At 39.3% G+C, this 22,944-nt stretch overlaps 1 protein-coding gene across 7 annotated transcripts in view; it reads left to right on the top strand.

Annotated features, from left to right (window-relative positions):
• Nucleotides 1–18,037, top strand: part of JADE1 (jade family PHD finger 1) — an 88,583-nt gene extending 70,546 nt beyond the window's left edge. For all 7 annotated transcript variants that reach the window (XM_027857549.1, XM_027857552.1, XM_027857548.1 and 4 more), the window contains 3 exons: nucleotides 1,866–2,387; nucleotides 8,675–8,792; nucleotides 14,775–18,037. In XM_027857549.1, the coding sequence (XP_027713350.1) occupies nucleotides 1,866–2,387; nucleotides 8,675–8,792; nucleotides 14,775–15,694 (1,560 nt within the window). In that variant the 3' untranslated portion in view covers nucleotides 15,695–18,037. The remainder of the gene's footprint in view (nucleotides 1–1,865; nucleotides 2,388–8,674; nucleotides 8,793–14,774) is intronic.
• The last annotated feature ends 4,907 nt before the right edge of the window (nucleotides 18,038–22,944 follow it).

Below are 22,944 nucleotides of genomic sequence, written 5' to 3'. Positions count from 1 at the left end.
GAAGTACCCAACTCTAAGCACTACTGTGTGCGGTGATGCAATTCAGGATCTGTGAATGAGTTTAATTAAGGCTTTCTTCTGGCCCAGGGCCATTGGATCCTGTTCTTTTCCCCATAGGCCTGGCAGGCTCTGGGGATAACATGGCCTCACATAATACAGTATTGCTTTTAAGGGACCGGTTACAGCCACCACAAGGAATCTTGTTCCAGGGATTCTTCTCTTTACTGAGTAACAAGGATTTTCTCTCCATCGGGATTGGACTGGGAAGAAACTAATCATTTCTCTCCTACTAATTGTTTCTCTTTTTGATTATTGCCTGTACCAAAAAGCCCTCAGCTGTAGGCCTGATTAAGATACCAAGGTGGTGGGGGGGTATTTTTGTTTTTTAGTTTTAGCAGGGATGCTAAAGCACAGCTTTCTTATGCCCAGCCAGAGGGTTGACCTCACTGTCATTGATAGCTAGTGAATTCTCAGCAGTGCCGCTTGGAGGAGGTGTATTGCTTTAAACCATCTAGTTCAGAATGCTGCTGCCAAAATGGGCTTCCTGACTTGGTGTTTCAGACATGTTACTCTCATGCCCAAAGTCCTCCTTTGGCCTCCTTGAAGCATTCTCAATGTTTCACTCTCCTTGGTTCAGGAGTTAAAGACGTTTGCCAGTTTGTCCCTTATTTACAATCGTCTCCTCCTCACATTTCTTTAGTGGTGGAGTGCTGGATTTAGAATCTGGAAAATCTGGGTTTGAATTCTTGCCTTACTTAGCTGTATGATCCTGGCCAAGTCACATCATCTTTCAGAGAACTCATTTTCCTTCTTTGAAAAATGAGGATAATAATAGCACTTACATCATAGAATTGTTTTATCAGGTGAGATAATGTATATAAAAAGTGCTTCATAGATTTCAAAAGCTCTATGTTAATGTCAGTTATTTTTATTACTTGTTACCTTTGCTATATGGGCAGTCTTTATCTCACAGTCCCCTGGATCTCATGTCCCAGCTTCTGACCCAACCCTTTTGCTGCTTTTTTATTCTGCAAGGACATTTGTCTTGCATGCCACCAGCTTTAGATGCTACTATATTACAGGAAGCCTGCCCAGATTTAGGGAGTTGGGATGAAGCTCTTTTTTTCCTTCAGATCCCTAACAAGTATTTGTCCTTTCCTGGGGGGATATGTATTAATACATATATATCTAAAACTAGAACAACACAACCCTGAAAAAGTATGCAAATGTGCAGTCTGTAGGTTGTAGGTTGATTTCAGCTAGCTAGCCCAGTGGATAGAACATTGGATCCGGAATCAGGAAGTTTCAGTCTGGCCTTAGACACTTATTAGCTGTGACCCTGGGCAAGTCACTTAACTTCAGTTTCTTCATCTGTAAGCTAGGGAATAGCACCTATCTCCCAGCGTTCTTGTGAGGATCAAATGAGATAATATTTGTTAAAGCACTTAGCACAGTCTCTAGCTCTCATCATCATCATCATCATCATTATTAATTGGACAATCCAGGTTTATGTTAATGTCAGTTTCTGGAGGCCCTGTCCTAGACACAGGAGCCTAATTTAAGGGAAGCCCATTACAAAAGTTATGAATATGAAGATTTTCCTAAGAAATGGAAGTTTTCTCTTTAAAAAAGTAGACAAGCTAGGGTTCCTTTTATACAGCAAGCTCCCTTACCTTGTTTAACCAGACTATAATTCAGTCTCCCCAAATTTCCTTTACATCCAGCTTTCCAGGAGAACAGCCATTGTGCAAAGTGAGGCAGAGCCAGGCTGGTGTTTTCTGCAGTGCCCAACATGCTCTGGGTACCCAGGAGCTGCTCGTTCAATAATATTTTGCTTTTGTCTGTTCCCTTCCTTTCCTACCCAGTGCTCTGTAAAGAACTGCCGCACCGCCTTCCACGTGACCTGTGCTTTTGACCGTGGCCTCGAAATGAAGACCATCTTAGCAGAGAATGATGAAGTCAAGTTCAAGTCGTACTGTCCAAAGCATAGCTCCAGCAAGAAGTCAGAGGAGAACCTCAGTGAGAGCACACCTCCGGAGAATGGGGCCCAGGCCAGCTCCCCGTTGGGTCACCTTGAGCCCTTTGACAGTCTTGAGCAGAACCAGGCCGAGGCCCACCGGGTGAGCGTCCGGAAACAGAAGCTGCAGCAGCTGGAGGATGAGTTCTATACCTTCGTCAACCTGCTGGATGTGGCCAGGGCTGTCCGGCTGCCTGAGGAGGTGGTAGACTTCCTGTACCAGTACTGGAAATTAAAGAGGAAGGTGAACTTCAACAAGCCCCTCATCACCCCCAAGAAAGACGAAGAGGACAATCTAGCGAAACGGGAGCAGGACGTCTTGTTTAGGAGGCTGCAGCTTTTCACTCACCTCCGGCAAGACTTGGAGAGGGTAATAATTGACACTGACACCTTAGAATGAATGACCTAGTGAAGACGACTTGCAAAGAGTTGTCCCCTTGCAAAGAGAGCAAGCTAGTTTCATTTCTTTTCACACCTGCATCCATTTTGCAGCAGGGGGTTTCGGTTGGTTAAAACAAATTGTGAGCTGGTAAACTCTGTATTTGTTTTCAAGATTGCCTTAGAGGGAGAGTAGTAGCCTCTGCATCTCTTGAAATCTTTCCTACATGTCCTCCACTTAAACCTTTATTCTCCCTCTTCATGGTCCGTAGAGGGTGACTTTTCTTCCCCTTTTCAGAGAGATGAAACAGCCCCAGAGGAATGATCAGGGGTCTTGTTCAGAGCTTTTTTCAAGAGTTACTTACAACTTAAGTTGGAGCCCCTGAGTGGAGTTAATTGATTAGGAGCAAGGTTAGGAAAAACTGTCACTTGTTCATCTAGGGGAGTATGTCTGGACACAGCCACAGGGCTGTGAAAGGGCATGCATATGTTCTTTCCCATGTTGTGACCAACTCCACTTCTTGGCTGCTGGGGGGAGGAAAGACAGGAGAAGGTGTAGAGAAGACTTCCCTGGCAGTGAGGTGCTAAGTCACCCTTGAGTCTTTAGAGGAGAGAAAAGAATGGTAGCCCACAGGCTTGTGAGGAGTCGAGTGTTGGAGCTAAGGAGAACCCCCTTAATGCTTAGTGTCATTATAAACAGGATTCGCACACTGCATGCGTGGATGTTTGAATGCAACACATAGCGGCTAGCCTCTCACCTGCGATGATCGCCCCTCCTAGAGCAGAGGGCAGCTTGGGGTTTCCCCCGTGGCTGTGCTGCTGTCAGAGTCTTAGTAATGGCCTAGCCCTCCCTCCATGCTGTGAAGAATCATGATGATAGGCTCTTTTCTCCCCAGGGTTTCTGTCTCCCTGCTGGTTCCCTTAGGTTTTTAGAGAGGTGCTCTAATTGAGGAAGCTCTCTCTGGACCCCAGTAGCAGTAAGTTCATGAATACATGGAATAATCAGGCTGAGCAGATTGCATGGCCCAAAGCAGCCTAAACTGAAAGGGACTGAGTAACCCACATCTTTAATGCTTGTCTCTGAACAGCTGATATCCTGCTGTTCAGGAGTGACTGGGGTACATGGGAGAGTCAGGCACTGGAAAGGACTGTGCTTTAAGAGAAAAAAAAAAGGTAACCAAAGAATTAGAATGAATTATAGAGGTAGTGAACCCCCCGAGTGAGAGTCTAGTCTCAAAATAGCTTTGATTTGTTAGGGATCGCCTGTAACATCAGTGATGACCCTGTTGGGGAAGGGGTTCACCAGTGAGCCTCTGAGGATGGGATGAGCCTCTGTCTGCTTGGATGCACCTGTCACTTCGGGCCTCTGAGTCAGCACAGGTGACCCCTAGGCCAGTAGAGGGGAAAAGGAAGCAAGTATTTGGACAGCGTCAGGACTCACCTGCACCCCCTGGGAGCAGGTGGAGAGAAGGCCCTGGCCCTCTCAAGCAACATACATGCCTTTCTGGCATGTTCTCAAGAGAGAAGGAAGGGATATTAGCATAAGAAATGGGAACCTGGATGGTAAGCCACCAGACCAGTACCACACATGCTGTAAATTGGGAACATGAGCCATTCACTGTGTCAGCTAGTCCTTGGGAGGAGAAGGAGGTGAGAACTCTAATGTTTGGCTTGTATTTGTCTTACAATCACCACAGAATAAAATTACAGAAAATGCTTGTGGTGTATTGACTTTTTCCTGTTCCTGAGTTATTCAGCAGGTTAACATTCATATATGATTAAATTCTAAACACCATCTTTTGGAGTCTTCATTGTTACTTTTTAAAGTGGAATGACACCAATGATAACCAACAAATACGGACTACAATGAGATTAGAGCTCATCTTTATTTTTGGGTGGTTTACATATTTACTGGATTAAAGATCCTAAGGGATTTTAGGGACTTTAGGGCGACAGTTTTACATCAATTGATCAGAATGAAAAAAAAAACCCAACAAACAGGGTTTTTAAAAGTCAGTCCTGGGGCAAATTAGAATGAAGGCTTCTCAAAATCTGAAAATCACGCACTAACAACCAAAGTCACATATGTCCTTGGTTATTACAAACAGTAGATCAATCTGACTAAAGACAGGGAAAAACAATTAGAACAATTCATAAGTAAGGAGTATTGTCAGGGTAAATCATTTGTTCTTTTAAATTAGATGCTGAGTTTAATAGTGGCCAGAATTAAATGAAAATGTGTTTAAATTCCCTGGATTTATATGAATGTCACACATAGCATTTCATAGCATAAACCCCAGCTCAGACAAATACTTTGTCTATGGATATCTGCATAGGGTATTGATTAACATAACAAATGATTACCTTTCACAACACCAACATAAACAGTATTGTGATTGATTTTGTAACTTTTTTTCCTGCCCAGTTCACAGATACACATTATATAGCAACATGGATACCTGTTAGCTACTTCTTGATTAGTATGTTTCATGATAGTAATGACCTATAGAATGGTCTAATTCTTTTTAAGGATACATAAATGCTAGGCATATCATTAAGTAGGAAGACATGTTTTATGCTTTCACACAGTGAGTGGTGCATGAGCATCTGAATAGATACTTTCTTTGGATCTATTATATATCAAAGATGCTATTTCACCTTTTAAAGATTTGTATTTCCTGCCCATAGACATATTTTTCCCAGGTGTAATGTCTACACATCCAGAAAACTTGTTCAGCAAATTTATGTTGGGTCAGGCACTGTGAAGCTTTCACATCAGACTCACCCAACACTTGAGACTGTCGGTTTCCAAGGTTGCTAACTGAGGGGCCGATAGTATGGCAAGCTGGAGCTCTCCTACAGAGTTGTTAGTTGACCTCTGTGAGGGTCTGACGTTCATGATGGAGTGGAACAGAAGAGCATGCTCCTTCCTACATACTGTTCTCCATTCTTGTTTATTGATGACACTCGTAGATGAGGAGAAAGAAGGGGAATTGGGGGGGGGATTGTAGGTACAGTAGAGGGAGGGAGGAAAAGATGAATAGGTCAGGGAGAGAATTAGGGCAAGTCAAGAAAAGCAAGAGTTGTTTTAAGTGGGGACAAAATGAAGCCTAAGATACAGCACAGCTCAGATAGGATCCTGGGTAAATGCTGACTGGCCATAATAAATGGTCCTGTAGAAAGGAAAAAAAAGCTAAGACACTCTCCACAGCAACATAAGCAAAAATTTAATTTCCTGTCCTATGCACAGCACCACTTTAGGTGCTGATAGGGGTGGGGGAGGAGATAAAAAGTTGAGATGAAGATACAGTCTATGCCACAAGAAGTTTATACTTTAGAAGAGGGATAAAATATTAACACAGATAGCGATAGTACATCACACAGATAATTATGAAGCACATGATGAGTGCATTTGAGTTATAAAATTAAGTTTACATAGCTTCTGAAGAGTAAAGTTATTACTGGTTGGGGAAGCTTCCTGGAGGAGGTAGCATTTGAATCGAGGTTTAAAGGATGAAGAGGAGTGAACAGTGAGGAGAAGAAAGGAAATTCCAGACAGAGAGGACAATCTTAGCAAAGGAACAGAGATGTGAGAGTGCAGCTTCTGCTTGGGAATATAAAGACTTTTCTTGCTGAGTTTCTGAAGATTTTGATAGATTATGGTAGTAAAGCTTAGGGCAAATGTTACGTTGAGGCACATTAAACTCATTCAGAGGCTAATTGTTATTCTTGAAAATTACCTAGGCCTTTCTCTTCTTCTGACCAATTTGTGCAGTCTGGCTTATCACACAGGGCAAGCATGGGAAGAAAAGAGAGGGAAGATTTATAGCAACTTCAAATTTAGCAGCTGTGGTCTTCTCATTTGGTGAGGGGGAGGAGAGGGGGCTGGATATTGAACATAATAACAGAAATGGAAAATTCTGATTAAGAGGATTCTGGTCATCTGCATTCTCCATATCTACCATTTTCAATGGTAACTTCAAGGAACATAGGATCTCACTAACTACACACAGGATTTAAATGTGATAACCTTTCCAGCTCCTCAGAAGTCAGTGAACTTGTTTATATATCCTCTTTCTTAGGCAAAGGTATCTTTTTCTGATCTCATTTTGCATTTATGCTTCTCCTTCTCAAAAGACTAGCTCCTACTACTTCTTAAGCTTCATTCCCAAATCTCACATATAGTTTCACAGGACTTATAAATCTTTTACATTTATCTTCTGAGACTCTTAATATTTCCTGGGATTTTTTTTATATAAAGAGCTTTAAGTTATCAGCTTTAGCTAGAATTATAGTTGTGACAGAAGAGCACCCCTTTGGTCAAGGCTAGTTATACTTAAGTGATATAACTTATTCATTACTTGTGAGACTGATTTTTCTTGTTATTTATATATATATATATATACACATATATATATATACACACATATCACAACAGATATATGTGTATATATGCAGATATGTATGTATATTTAATTAAGAGGATTCCCTAAAAGTAACAGGGTTAGAAAGTTAGTATTTATTTTATTTTTTAAGATCCTGACAGTCAATGAGAAGGCTATTTGCTGTGGATCAGGAAATCATACCATGCCTGAAACATGAAAAACAGCCATTTCCTTTCTCTTAGTGATTCACTTATGTGGTCTTGAAACTGAAAATTCCTAAGCCCAAGTTCAGAGAATTACAAGTAGAATAATACAAGGGCAAAAAGGTCATTATTGGTCATGGGCCATGGCATAATGATTCAACATTAGCATTTTAGATGAACTTTAAGAGAAGTAACTACACATTATAGAGAGTCCCAGATGAATATTTTCATTCAGGTTACATGGTATCAATAAGACCAAATGGCAAGATCTTTGTGAGTTACTTTGAGTTACTCTTGCCATCTAAGTCAAAGAGTATAAAGAAGTGGTTTCTAAAGTCAGATGAAAAGCCTTGTAGGGACACGAGTAAAAAGTAATAGCAAGATGGAGCACATGATTACCTTGTGTCTTGTATTACTGTGATAGTAAAAGTTTATTAAGGGGGTTGAGCTTGTATGATAGAGATTCTAGCAGAGGAATGCCTTTGAGACTTTTCTCTCTGAAAGGTTTAATGTCAGTGCCTGTACTCCAGTTTCTTGCAGAATTTATGGAGTAAATCTGTTAAAACATGGAATAGTTTCAAAAAGAATCAGTTTCCCCAGTCACAAAGTGTCACTAGCCTTTTCCAATTGTAGCTCTAAAGGACCACTAGAGCCAGGGATTTTAAAAGTTTGGGAAGTAGTCCAAGGACTTACAGTGCTATAAGGTTGAGAAAGTTCAGTGATTTGTAATTTGGCATCAGACACTGGTAGATGGTAAACCCATATAGCATATTTGATTTGTGACTGACCTACAGAGCCCAGTATGTCTGTGTGGGGCTTCTCCTCATAAGACTCTTGGCATTTTGATATGCTTCTCAGTGGCTTACAAAAAAACCAGAAGGGAAACAAGATAGCATTATCTCCTTCATTGTCCAAGTTGAAGTGCTTAGACACACAGAGCTAGACTGTCTTGTGTGGCAAATTGCTAGCAAAGCTGGAGGTAAGATCCCTGTGAGGATGTTCAACATTCCTTACAAGCACACTGGCAGTCTCATCACCTCCAAGCATCTTAGGTGGGAGCATTACTTAGATACCTGGGGCATTTAAGACTCCAACAGGCGTTATACAGGGGCATCTTGTTTGTGGGTTCCTTCTCAGCCTCCCCTAACCCTAGAACTATCTCAGTATTGTCAGGCCAGGAGGTGCTGGCTAAGTGTACAGTAGAGGCATCAGGTGGGTCAGTGCTGGAATTTTGGCTTCAAAACTTTTACAGAGCTCTGAAAATGGAGATGGCAGGAAAGAAAAAGGAGAGTCCTTTGGCAATTGGAGGGCAGTCCAAATGTACTAATCTCCTAGGGGTTCCATTATCCTATACTGAAGTCTTTCCCAATGTGGTGGTAGGCTGGGCTAGGGGATGGTAGGAGGCAGGACACACATTCATTAGCGCTCTAAATGCCCTTTCCACAGTCCAACTCCTCTCTCCAGCAGTGTTCTTGCTGCCTGAACAGAGAAATGAGGGGGGGATCAGTGTCAGCAGCCCATGGGGGCTTTTAAAGAGTGATTTAGAATGCCTTTTAAACATGAAAAACCTTTAGTGTCACCCCTTTGTTCTGGAAGGCATCTTGCCTCTCTCCACTTAAAAAAAAAGTCTCAATACTTGTTACTATTGCAGTGAAATGTTACTGATAGTCTTTGTTCTCTCTGCATTCTAGGTTCGGAATCTCACTTACATGGTGACTCGCAGGGAAAAGATTAAACGGTCTGTGTGCAAGGTCCAAGAGCAGATATTCAATCTTTACTCTAAGCTTTTGGAACAAGAAAGAGTTTCAGGTATGTATGAGAGCCCTCATAGGTCCAGAAGTCTGCACAATAAAAATTGTCCCTTTCATTGGGTTTTCTGAAAGAACTAAGACTTTTGATATTTAAGGTAAACATTTAGGCAATTGATAGAAAACTGACAAAATTTAAAAATTTTAATCTTTGGGGTTTTAATCTTTAATGAATATAGTTAATATAATTTTGTGTTCTTATCAGGATTTCAGGGGGCCCATAAACTTTGATGGGAAAGAATTATATCTTTATTTCACTATAATTGGATTATTTTGTGTTTTATTTTATGCATTGAAAACATTGTGAAAACATAGATTTCACTAGACTGTCAAAGGGGTTCATGACATGAAAAGAATTAAGAACCCCTGTTCTAAAGGCTCCCATTCTTTTGTTCATTCAGCTTAAGACAAGTCAGAGGTAATTTTACATGTGCATTTCTTTGAATGATTGCCACTAGTTCTCTGTATGTAGCTCATCTGGGTAGGCCTGGGCTATAACACACGTCCATATTATTGACACATTTTAAAACCAAAGTCCAAACTGTGACTAATGCCAACATTAACTGAGTGAGTACAGCACAGTGTGACTAATGGTAATTTAAGTATTTCTCTTCTACCCTACTCCCCTGGGGGGAAAAGAGACAGTTTATTAATTGGGCTAATAGTGTTATCACCTACATCCTCAAAGTACTGGCATTCAGTAGTTTTAATTTAATAGCAAATTTTGACTTTTCTTCCCAAGAGTTAACACTTTGTAAATATTTCTGGCTAGTGTTAATGTTAGCAAAACTTGAAATGACATTCCTTTAATTAGGTCAGCATATATGAAAGGGATCTGTCTTGCTGTATAACCTTATAATCCAGTTCAACAAACATTAGGCCATTGCTGTATACAGAGTATTGTGCCAGGTTCAGAGGAAAAGGGAAGTCCAGATAAGATACTGTCCCTGCTTTCTAGTAGGCGATAAGAAATTATAATACGTAATATTTCATGGTGATCACATTAGAGAGTTGCAAAACAAAGTGGCGTGTCTGGTGCAAGAAGATTGTTAACATTAATGATGGGAGGTAAAGGGTGGAGGAGTGGTAAGGTGTTTGAATTCAGCTTTAAACGGTGGCTAGGAATTAGCATGCAAAGAAGGAAGAGAGAAGACTTCAGGCATAAGGAATAGCATGAACAAAATCATGGAGGCAGGAAAACTCAAATATGTCTAGGGAATGAGAATGGTTGTTTGATTGGTGCATAGAGTTCATGCTGTGCTCGACACAAAACTGGACAAGTAGCATGGCACTAGATTGTGAAAGGCCCTGAACAATAAGCAAAAATATTTGAACTTTAGCAAGTTGGCAATAAATAGGGAGCCACTGAAGATTTCTGAAGAGTAATATGACTAGATCTGTGCCCAAGAAAGATTATTCTCTCTTTCTCTCTCTTTTTTTTTTTTTTTGGTAGTCAATGGGGTTAAGTGACTTGGCCAAGGTCACACAGCTAGTAAGTGTCAAGTGTCTGAGGTTGGATTTGAACTCAGGTCCTCTTGACTCCATGATCCACTGTGCCACCTAGCTGCCTCAAGAAAGATTATTCTCTTAGGGATGTGAAGAATGTACAATTATCCCTTCCACATTGTGGGAGGTTAGGGGCGGGGCATTCCTATGATCTGGAAAATTCGTATAAAATTTTTTGGCCCTTCCTTTGGATCAGAGAAGAAGTCTGAATTTTTTCTTTTTTTCTTTTTTCTTTTATGGGATGTTTATGGTACTTTATTGTAAAACTTTGGTTGATATACAGTACTGTATATATACTTCGTGCATTCCTGAGTTTCTGAACTTTTTCTGTGTCATCTCCTGACCTTCATGTGTTATCTGTGGCTTCTGCAAAACTCCCCCAAAATTTCCATTTAATTTCTTATATCAGAACCATGATGGGAAAAGTCTCGATGTGGAAGGAATAACTGTATTAGGAAAAATAAAGTGGAGTCATAGAAAGAGATAAAGAAAAGTCATAGAATGTTAGAACTGGGAGGAACCTTAGAGATTACCTAGTCCTGAGGCCACAGGTTTCCCCCCTACCCCCGAATTCTAGTCCATCTCCTTCATTTGATTGATGAGGAAACTGAAGTCCAGAAAGGTTAAATGATTTTCATGAGATAACGCAGCAAGTTAATGATAGAATCTGAAATAGATTTCAAGTCCTAAACACTTAGGTCAAGATACTTTTCAGTATACCACACTATCTCCCATTGGGTTAAAAAGAATCCTTGTTTTGGGTAAAGCAGGTGATTAACAGGTAGATGATAGATAATACAAATGGATATACTGACATATACCAAAAATAATTGTATACCCCTTTTTTTATGTGAGGAAAGTTAATTTTAATAGCATGATGGTGGAGGAAGCCAAATTTCATCATGTTAGGGAGAGAATGAGAAGTTAGGAGCTGGAGATAGCAGGTATAGATGCCAAAAAGTTTAGTAGTAAAGGGGAAAATGATGGATGGGTAAAAGGAAAGGTTTTTTTTAGGACTGAAAAGACTTGATCAGAGTTGTAGGATAATGGTTAGGAGCCATTGGAGAATGGGAGCAAGAACCGAGAAAAGGCAAGAAGGAAAGGGACTAGCCTGAGTGAGTATGGATATTTCTTGCGACCAGAGGAAAGGAGAAGAGATAGGTGATGCTACTGAAGAGTTTTAAGTAGAAGAGGAGGAGAGCTGAGTTGATAAAGGATAGCCTCAATCTTTAGTGAAATGATAGGAAATGAAGGATGAGGATTCATAGGTTGGTAGTGGCTCCACAAAGGGGCAAAGGATCCTAGGATAATAGCAAATGCAGCATTAGGTTTAAGGATGAGTATGGAAGTAAGTGAGATTTGAGTTGGGAGAGATGCTTTAGGAGAAGAGAGATGAGACAAGGGTACTAGAAATCACAGCATAACAACTAGGTTTGCCGTGAATAAGAAAACATGAAGTATAGGGATTAGAGATTGTGGTCAAAGTGGAATTTGAAAGTTTTTGGGTCTTGGAAGTAGCATAGTTCTCAAATAAGTTGGGCTCTAAAGGATGCCCATGCTAGTAATATGGAAAGGTTGTTGGAATTAAAAAGGTTAAAGAATTATATAGTCAGGTTCTTAGAGGAGTTGTCAGCATGAATATTGAAGTCCACAAGGATGTTAGCAGGGAAAGGATAGAGGAAGACTGTAAAGTAGGCATTAAAGACACTAATAAAACACTGAATGTTGATAGGTAATAGCAACCAGGATGGGAAATAAGATCATATCTGGAATTATATATAATTCGAGTATCAAACATTGGTTATTGATAGAAGGATGATATTGGAGCACCAGTAGAGAGCAAATAATATGCCACTCTTTCCTCTTGGCCATGAATTAGAAAGAAGAGGATGCATGGCCTCCAGTGGAGAAAGTTGTAAGGGATGTGGTATTCCCAGGATAGTTATGTTTTGGTTTAAGCTAAAAGGAATGTGGGTTGGAAAATCTCTAAGGTAGTTTGTTGAAAATAAAGCAAAAGTTTCCAAGGGGAGAGTGGAATGGGTTAGGCAGTAGATAAAGTGGGCTGGAGTGGGTTTTGTTGAAATAATAAATATAATTTTACTTTCTATTTTGCCCTTTTATGCCGATGTAAATAACTTACACATAACAGTCTGATTCAGAGAATGCTCCTTTTACTCTAGCAGATGCTTAGCTGCTGCTGCTTGGCATCATTAATGCCAGTTGTACCGCAGCATTTGTATTTGGAGAGGGCTTTTTGTCACTACAGTTAAGTTGTTAAAGAGTGAACGATTGCCTATAAAAAACACTTGTAAAATACATTTTCATCTGATTTCACTTAAGAGTCATTTTTCATGGCTATTGTAGGCAGCTTTTCACATTTTGTAGCTTGGGTTATTAACAGGGCAAGGGAGGCTTATAACTGGGTTAGCACATGTTTTCAAACAGTCTAGTAATATAGTTGTCTATATTCAGGAGTGCTTCAATATATTATATATTGAAGGAAGAGGAAAACAAATTTCTACTTCACTCTGAGGTAAAAATTCATGGTGGTTATGTTTGAAAAATAGATTACCTCTACTCCAGGATACCAAAGAGAGTAAAGTGTAAATGCTTCTGGGTTCTTTTTTTTTTTTTTCATTTTACTTTCACATCTTCAGTCTTTTAAGTGTTTTCTTGCTAACACCAAAAATATGTGATTAAAGGAAAACAAAAGAAGATGTGCCCAGGCTCACAGGGAAATCGAGAACCAGCACTTTTTAGTGCAGAGATTCTTAACCTTAAAGGGTGATGGACCCCTTTGACAGTTTTGTAAAGCCTGCAGAAATCTTCTCAAAATGTTTTAATATTCATCCAGGATTTCAAAGAAAACCAATTATACTGAAACACAGGTATCAAAAACAACAACAACAACAAAAAGAACCAAGTTCATAGACCCCAGGTTAAAAACTCATGTTTTTAACAAAACAAAGTAGATGTTCAAGGATTCAGGCTTCACTCAGGGAGCCTGATGAAAATGTGAACTATTTTGAGGATAGGCAGAATCAATTTGTTGAATGGGAAAGGAAATTTAGTTGGCATTAACCTTCAAAGTAGACAAAAGTTTAATTAACAAAGTTAGTAGATCAAGAGGCTGTATATAAGTACATAGAACTAGCCAGCTAGTCAGGAACACCTACATTCTGTGTTACCCTGGTCATGTCACTGAATGTCTTAATGTCCCAGACAATCCCTGAAGACTAGAGCAGGTGTCAAATCTGCTTTGCATTGTTAGAGGGAGTTTCCTAAGACGCTCTTTGTTGTGCCAGTGAAATCAAAGATCGCCCCAAAACAACCACACTAGGTCAATACTTTCTCTAAATGACACGATGGGTGGGACATCTGATTTAAGAAGATGGCATTTATTTCTCTTACCTTTCAGAACCCTTTTCCTAGGTGGTTCAGTTAAGGAAACACAATATTTGGCAGAGTTCAATTCATTGGTTGTAGAGTTATAATTCAATTATCATTAAGATTTGTTCTTGGGAGAAAATGGATATTTCCAAAATGAGAAACTCTTACAAAACACTGTCAGTTGGTGGTCATAACTACAGAATCAGACAGTATGCTAATCTTGATCAAACTAGCTTCTTCACTGAGTGAGGCAGTCCTTACAGCATAGATGTCTGTTGATATCTAAGCAAACTAAAGACAGTGAGAATAACAGGTACATCTTGGACATGGACATGAGGGACCTCAGAGAGTGATGCATCTGAAAAGAATATAGACAGCAGAGGCTTATGCTAATGCCACTCTTCCCAGAAGAATGGACATTATCAGAAGAATCTCAGCCTCCTGATGGGGGAACAGAAGGGTACATGGGGGGGCAACTGAGCATTATTGAGTCTATTGAGGACTGTGATTAATTCTGTTCTACTCTGTACTGTTCCCCCGCGGGGTGGAGGGGAGGAACATCCCCATTGGTCCCAGTTGTTCCTACTTGTTCACATGCCTTAGAAGAATGGGCACGTGAAAATAGTTTTGTGTCAAAACCTGCAAGGTTGATGCAAAGCCAAATCCTATGATCTTAATAATATAACCCAAGTGTAGCATTTAGGATTGAATACATCTTCAAAGTCTATAACTAAGATTAACTATGAATGTTGAAAAGGACACTCCTCAACCTTGCAAAATCCAGTTAAATTATTATGTGTGAGGGACAAAATGAAGGTGTTTATTCCTTAAGAAGGTAGTGGTTTCATGCAAGCTTGTCTGAATTGCAGCAATGCTTTTATGCAATTTAAACTTGAGAAGATTCTGAAGGTAAGTCAACTTCACTCTCTTTTGCTATTAAAATGCATTTTCTTAACTTGAAAAAATAGTCAGTTGCTTTTTGTCTGCTTGACAAAAGTGGGTGGAAGAGTCGCAGAGTCGACATTTGTTGCTTATACTGGGATTTTATTCTTTTGATCTGATCTTTTGTGTGATTTCTTGGCTTTAGGTGTGCCTTCTTCCTCTTGCTCCTCCTCCTCCTCATTGGAAAATATGCTTTTATTTAATAGTCCTTCAGTGGGTCCTGATGCACCCAAGATAGAGGACCTAAAGTGGCACTCTGCTTTCTTCAGGAAGCAAATGGGCACCACCTTGGTCCACTCCCTGAAAAAGTCTCATAAGCGGGAACGGCTGCCAAGTGGCCCTGAGAGTGAAGGCAAATCCTTGCTGAAGGAGTCAGACCCCTCCATTAGAAGAGAAGGGATGGATATCCCAGAGACTTTTTTGGATTTTGAAAAGACCTTTGCAGAAGCACATGTTATATCAGCACAACAGAAGAATGGTGTGGTACTGTCAGACCACCAGAAGAGAAGAGACAATCGTTCTCAGTGTGATTTCATCAAGGGAGACCTTAAACACTCAAAACAGAATCACAAGCCTCTGAGACCCACAGACCTATCTCAGAGGCAATCAGAAAACAAAAGGGCTGTGAATCCCACTGGGATGGGACAGTCAGCACCGGGCACAAGGAAAGATTTAGTGCCTAAATGCAACGGGTCTCTGGTCAAAATAAACTGTAACCGGACCACAGTCAAAGTGCCTACCACACCTGCTAGCCCAGTGAAGAACTGGGGGGGATTCCGAATTCCAAAGAAGGGAGAGAAGCAGCAGCAGGGAGAGGACCCAGAGGATGCCTGCCGCCAGCACTCCAACTACCCCTACTTGGGTATGGGCAGAGCTTCACCCAAGGAAAGGGCAAAAAGCAAACTAAAGACAGACAGTGAGAATGACGGGTACATCCCTGATGTGGAGATGAGCGACTCAGAGAGTGAGGCGTCTGAAAAGAAATGTAGACAGCAGAGGCTTAATGCCAATGGCACTATCACCAGGAGGACGGACATTATCAGGAGAAGTATCTTAGCCTCCTGATGGCGGAACAGCAGGATACACGGGGTGGGGTGGGGGGGCCACAGGGTCGGTAGAGTCACCACCACCTGCTGACGCCCACAGGGTTGTTGGTTTGTGTGGGAGAGGGGAGTTCTCACTGAATCAACAGGCTGATGTCCAGTTATTCCTGAGCTGTACAAACATGTTTACTTGCACTTGGGACAACAGGTTTTTTTTTTTCTTCAAAGTCATTTATAACTCATTGTTGTGAGAAATTTAAATGTTCTTTATTTCCAACTCTGTTGAGGAAACACAAGAGTAGATTTCATGTGAGACACTGCTATGGATGGAATCTTGAGTTAAACACTAAAACAAGAATGAAATACTTTAGAGAAGGGCAAGTTTTTCAATGTTCCCAGTTAGCAAATAGGCAATGGCAAGGTTTGACTGCCCTCCCCGTTTTGCCCAAAGCACAAACTCTTGATTTCCTATGTGTACAGAATCAAAACATAGTCCTTGAAAAACTGTCATGCACCATGGAGTAACCCATTAAACTACTTTTCTTGGATTATGATAGCTCTTGAAGTCAGATTTATAGTTTGGCCTATAAGCCTCTTTGTCATGTTATAGGACACAACAGCTCTGAACCTTCTATAACTCTCGGGGAGTTTATGGATAAATATACTAGGTGGGGAAGAATGTATTTTAACAGAGGCTGTCACTGGAGGAATCTGAAGGGGCAGGGCAGAATCGCCACCACATGGTAATTTCAAATAAAAGACTGTTGCTGCCTTCAGCCTTTGATGGGTTATGGATTGAAAATTGACTTAGACTATCCTGATTTGGAGAATGAATCCATGAGGATGGTTTTGTGTAGTGTTAGAAAGGGTACTTGAGGTCCAAGTTTTACTCATTGTCCTCCTGACATTCCACCTGCCCCATGATTATTTCCCCAAGCTAGGTTGGAAGTCATATGGCATTCTAGCTTCCTGAAGGACTGTGCTAAAATCTGGCAGGAGTGGTGATCTCTCAAAGGCCTGGCAATCAGGTTTGCACTAATGGTATGTGTTGGGGAATCCAGGCTTCCAACACTAAAGGATTCCTTTGAAAATAATAATAATAATAATAATAAAGGACCTAGCTAAATAGGTTAAATATACATATCTCTATTTTTGAAAACAAAAAATAAAATAAAAAGGCAATAAGTTGCAGTTAGCTCTTCATTCAGACCTATGCAGGAAAGAGACTGCATCCTATCCTGGAATAGATTTTGTAGCTGACAAGAGTTGATACTAATTGATAAGTTGGACTTTGTAATTGCAAATGGCAATAACTAGTAAGTAAATTATCAGCAATAATAATAAATTTTAGCATTTCATTTGAGTAATGTTTTCTTTTTGCACTCAGTACAGTGCATATGTAACGAGACAGTGGGTAGTGTTAGGGTCATGTAAATTTTCTTTGGAATTCAATGTACTCGCAAGTCAAATTCAGAGAAGGAAAGTTTAAATAGCAACAAGGCTTAGAAATTACGGGCACTTGGAACAAGCCCTGCTTTTTCCCCCACCCCCAGTCCTAACCACTCACCCCAAGACTGCTTCTAAGAATATCAATCTCAGTGTTCATATTTTTAATTCATATACACATTTGCCTTCATTGGGCAGGATGTAAAACTCTGATATTTTAAATGAATAATGATTGAATTCTGCAGTTAACTTCTAAGTCTTCCAGATGGTTGTCAACAAAAAAAGGCATATTGAATTACATCTTGCTATGCAAGTTATCAAATGCATCCCCATAGTGTTACATTTTCATACTGTCTTAACTTTCTGAGTATATTTTAATAGATATTTGAGGAAGGGGGAGCAGGATGACCTAAATTTAGATTGACTTGAATTGTTCTTGAAATACAGGGGGTGAGGGTGGGGGTGGGAGAAGCTTCCTTTTGACAAACTCGCGTATTGATAAGCATGTTGTTACAGATATCAGAGGGTTTTGGTGAATTGGCATTTTCTATTCACTCTTAGGGTGACTTTAAGCAGGTTGTTTTCTTTTGCATCTGAACATAAACCCTTTCCTGGAAAAAGGAGAAGGTAGATTCTTTAGTTGACTAAACTTTTGATTATAGCAACATCTCTGGGTGAAGGCTGAATATATAGAGGGATAATTTGAAAAGCCATAGAAAGAAAACCTAAATTTGATGCTAGTTAATGACCTCTCACCATTTTAAGAGGTACCAGATTCATTTGCACTATTATGAATGCTAGTTTTGTGCAGAAAAATAATGCCTTATCTGTTTTATTCCCCATGTTTAGGTTGAAAAGCTTTCAAATGTTCCCAAGTTATGCTGAACCAAAAAACTAAAAAAAAAAAAACAAAAAACAAACAAAAAACAAAAAAAAGTAAAAAAAGTGAAGAAAAAGAAAAACCACAAAAAGTACCCCATGCTTTAAAAAAGAATTCCTGCCCCAAACTGCAAAGTGGTATAGAGCACGATTTTATAGCAGTATGATAAGCTGTGCAAGTTAGTTTCATGCCATGCTTGGTACTCTGTTTAGGAAGAATCCCCAAGTATAGCATTGACTAACCCAAATCACCCTTCATGCATTCTGTTGGTATAGAACCATTTAATAATGCCCCATCTTTCCCCTCCCCTCAGCTTTACCTTTCCACGTGCATACTGACCAAGAAATATCTCATTATGATCAGTGTATTACGTCAAAATGTAGGCTAGTTAAACTTTTGTAAAGTTGCCTGGAATGTCATTTGTTAGGTTATAAACAAACAAAAATCTAAATGAAGGGTTATATATGTCATGTACAAAACTTATTTTAAAATGGACAAATCTGTCATTACATTTGTAACCTTGTACAGAAAATTTTTCACTATGTGCCTAGCTTGGTGTCCATTCAGCTAAAATTTACAAAAAAAAAAAAAGGTGCATGAAGAGAAAATCAGAAATTAAAGTATATGTAGAGATGACTATTTTATATTACATGGCCCAATCCTGTATTTATTTCTCTTCCCTTCCCCTCCCCTCCCTTCCCTTTTGGAAGTATTTATAAAACTAGTTGAAGACAGCTGTATTTTTTTTTTTTGGTTGCTGTTGTTGAAATATTTAGTAGAATTGTGCCTTTTTGTCTGTATATGAATAAATGCTGTACATTTTGCAGTACATTTAAAGTGTTCCACTTGGAAATTTGCCTTTGTTGTATCTTGATGGGGGTTTACTGCTTAGCAACCTTGAATCAGTGTTATATTGTTTGTGGCCTTTTCTAATCAGCACAATGACTATCTCTCAAGTAAGACTGGGTAAGATATAGAAATAAATGCTTGAAATATTGCAGGGAACTTATTAGTGGAGTTGGGTAACAACATCTTCCACAGCCTTAATTTCTGGCTCTTGTCTCAGAGCAAGGACAAAGGTTTACCTTGTATCCTTATCACCTAGAGTTTATGCTGCCCACTTTCTGAGTTAGAACAGGTTCGTTCTTTCAGCACAACAAATCTGAAATCTGAAAATAACTTTTCTGGATTCTGACACAATGAACAGCAAGAAGGTTTTTGCTATTCATTTGGACTATCAGTGGCCTTCCTCTGAGTGGTGACACTTTTTGAAAGCTGTGAAGTTAATTCCTGGAAGAACTAGAACTGGGATTCAGATGTTATAGCTTCTAGGCCAGGGCTTCTCCTCAGCACAGTGCTTATGTGACCATAGCACATGAGATTGATCTGCAATAAAAACATACCCATTCTCCAGGTTTTATTTTGTTGTGAGAGCAGCAAAATCACTCCCTTTCATGTAAACTCACAACTAAGAACCATGCTAACCTAAAAATAACCTAGTAGTAGAATATTGGAGCTGGAACAGACCTTGAGAGATAATTTTGTCCAGTATTATTTTACAGATGAAGAAATTAAGACAGAATGGTAAAATGACTTAGAAAATAATTAGTAATATAACCCAGCCTTCTTGATTCCTAGTTCAGTTAGCTTCCACTACACTGCTCTATTCCCAGTTTAGTTTGCAGTTACTATAAAAGTGGCACAAACTAGTTTGCTTTCAATTTCTTCAATCCTAAGATGATTCATTTGGGAGAAAAATCATTTTTTCCTTGTCCCATTAGTGGCTGGTTTCTTTAAATTTTCTATTTCCCTGTAGGGCTCCTGGGAGACATAGCCAGGAATCTTCCCACAAGGCTTTGAAAGTTGAAGCACCATAACACTTCCCTAGAGAAATGAAGTGCCTGTGAGCAAGAGGAAGGGGTTGTCATGGTTAATTTTGCATAAGATGGAGAATGGAGCTCCAGAGAATTGCCGTCACTTTTTGCTCTTAAGTCACTTGGAAAATTGACTCGATCCCACCTCTAAACCTTAAGCCTTCTATAGACGTCTTATCACTATTAACTTCAAGGTTGAAATCTTTAACCACATTTGCCTTTGATGGTGGAAACATTATACTAAGGGTTCCAGTTTGGGGTACAACACTAGAGAGTGAAAAACAATCTCATGAGACCAAGTAAAACTCCCTTTAAAATTTTTTTATGTAAGACAATGATGAAATCATGGAGAGTTATGGAGCTATAAATGGAAGGAGGTTAAAAATATGACTCCAGTTTTCAGGAGTAAAACTAAAAATGACCATCTGGTAAATCAACTATTGATAATCTGGGGAAAAAAATAAAATATATGAATAAAGGAATACTGAGAAATGGAAACAAATCATAGAAAACTAGTCTTACGGTGTCAGAATCCTGGTTTGCGTGAAACTGAATATGCCATTGTGTATGTAAACTTTAGAAATTATATTAAAATACAGAATTAAATTGACTAATTAATCTCAGAAGCCTCAGAAGGCATAAAGTACATCTGTGAGGAATCTCTTTTCTGTAACATCCCTTATTGAGGATATCCTAAGGCAGCTCATTCTATTTCTGAGTTTTTATACTTGTTAGCGTATTTTTCCTTACATTGAGCCTAAATACAGTGCTTTGTGACTTCTATACACTGTTTCTAGTTTTTGCCCCAGAGCAAGTCAAATCCCTTGATGAAACAGTCCTTTAAAACTTGAAGGAAGATATCACATCCTTATGTTAATGGCTAAACATCCCAGGTTCATTTAACTGATTCTTATGTGGGTGTGGCAAAGACAGGAGAGAGCAAGCAGCTCTAAGGGGGAAGCTGTGTGAGGCTGGTTGATTTATTCAGCTCTTCTGATACACCCCTAATTAGGTCTTCTGATCTAGTACTCACCCCCATTCATTTAGTACTGATTTTTCTGTTTGTTTCTCAGCCTCTTGAAAATCTAGTGCCAGTTGATCTGGTCTTTTGCTTCTTTGAATGATAGTTCATACCTTAAACCTTCCAGATACTGATTATCCATACCATCCCTGGATAAGCCAACCATTACAGACCCTCATAAGTCAATCCTTCCTAGGACATAGTGTGACAGTCTTGGTCACTCTCATCTGAATGTATTCCAGTTTGTCACTGTCCTTCCAAAAGTGTATTCAGAACTGAACAAAATTGTCCAGATGTGTTCTGGCCAAGGGGAGTGTACATTATCACCTTCCTCATTCTGAACACTATGTATCCCTTAATGTAATGTAAGATGGCATTAGTTGTTTTTTGGTTTTCTTTTTTTGACAGGGTACCATGCTGTTGACTCATGTTGACCAGTTAGATATTTTTAACTATTGTCTAGCCCTCAGTTTCCCTTCCTGCTTCTACCCATTTTTGTATTTCTGCTGGTGAATTTTAAGACCTAAATATAGTTTACATTTATCACTACTAATTCTTACTAGATTTGCTTAAATTGGTCTTACCTATTGAGATAATTTTAGGTCTTGATCCCTGTTCAATGCATTAGTTATCCTTCATCTGCAAATTTGATAAAAAATGTTGGGTACTTTCATCTAAGAGGCAGACAAATGTGGGACAACTCAAGAGCAAGGGTACATTCTTAAGACACTACATTACAGACTTTCTTCCCCCTAAAAAATCCATTAATTATCAGTTTTTAGGGCTTAGTCATGAAAAGCAGTTCTGCCTCTGCTGTCTTCTTACCCACATATTACTATCATCAACAAAGCTACAATATTTTGTCAAGTGCTTTGCTGAAATCCAAGTAGATCTGCCAATTTAGTATCAATCGAAAAACAGAATGAGAATGCCCCTTTATGAAACCTATGCTGGCTCTTAGAGATCATTTTCTTTCATTTATAAATGTTCAGAAGGTAACCTGTTAGTAATATGTTACAGAATTTTTCTCTGGACCAAACCCAAGCAACTCTCTAGATGACAAGATTCATCCTGATCTGAAGCTCAAATATCATTTAACAATTCTTAGTAATTATACCCACCAGTTTCTTTGGTAACCAGAAATGTAGTTCTGAACTTGTTTACTTGAGTTAAGCATGCCTAGGTACACCTTTACCGTCTCTCCACTTATGTTAGGTTTCAACTTCTTGACCACTTTTGTTCCATCCTTCCCAGTCCAAAGATCATTCTCCTTGATTGAGAAGAGAAGCAAAGAAGTGTTCTCTCATTTTGAGGTCTGCTCTTTATGCCTCATTTTCCCTGGAGCTATCAATATCCTTTATATTCTTTTCTCCCAACCAACCTAAATTTGAAAAACAAAAACCTTGCTTTCTTTAGCATTCATTGCCAACTTCAGCTCATTGATCATATTCCTAAGACCATTCAGCTCACATTCCTAAGACCCTTCTCACAGAACTATGCCATACCCTTTTGTATCAGCTTCAGTTAGCTAAGCATCTTTGCTTCCACCTTTGGCACATATTCTGGACTTGTGATTTCTTGGACTCAGAGGAAACCGCCTCTACTAATCTGCAATTTATAGTATTATAAGTTGCCAGGGAAACTGAAAACTTAAGTGACTTGCTTAGAGCCACATAACCAGTATGTGTCAGAAGTAAGATGAACTTACTTAGGTTTCTTCCCTAACTCCAAAGACAGCTCTGAATCCACCACAACAAACTACTTCTCTTAAAACAAACAACAAACAAAACAAACAAACAAACAAACAAAAAACACCAAAATTATAGCTGGCTGTTAACTTCCTGCTAAATTCACATTGACCTTTTTATATACATTCTTATTTCATCAGAATTGTGTTGGCTGAATTCCATTCTTACAACTTTTCCATCTTTCTTGGTCCAAATTCTCCTGAAGATTTTCAGTTGATAGAATCACAACTATTTCTCTCAACTCATTTAAGTCCACATTCTCTAGACCCAAAGTATGTATCAGACTATATCTGGCTTCCCTCT

This window comes from Vombatus ursinus, unplaced genomic scaffold (genome assembly GCF_900497805.2).
Source record: "Vombatus ursinus unplaced genomic scaffold, bare-nosed wombat genome assembly UNPS02012179.1, whole genome shotgun sequence".
In the NCBI taxonomy this organism is placed as follows: domain Eukaryota; kingdom Metazoa; phylum Chordata; class Mammalia; order Diprotodontia; family Vombatidae; genus Vombatus; species Vombatus ursinus.
The sequence above is the reverse complement of the archived record's forward strand: the minus strand, read 5'-3'. Positions and strand labels throughout refer to the sequence as shown.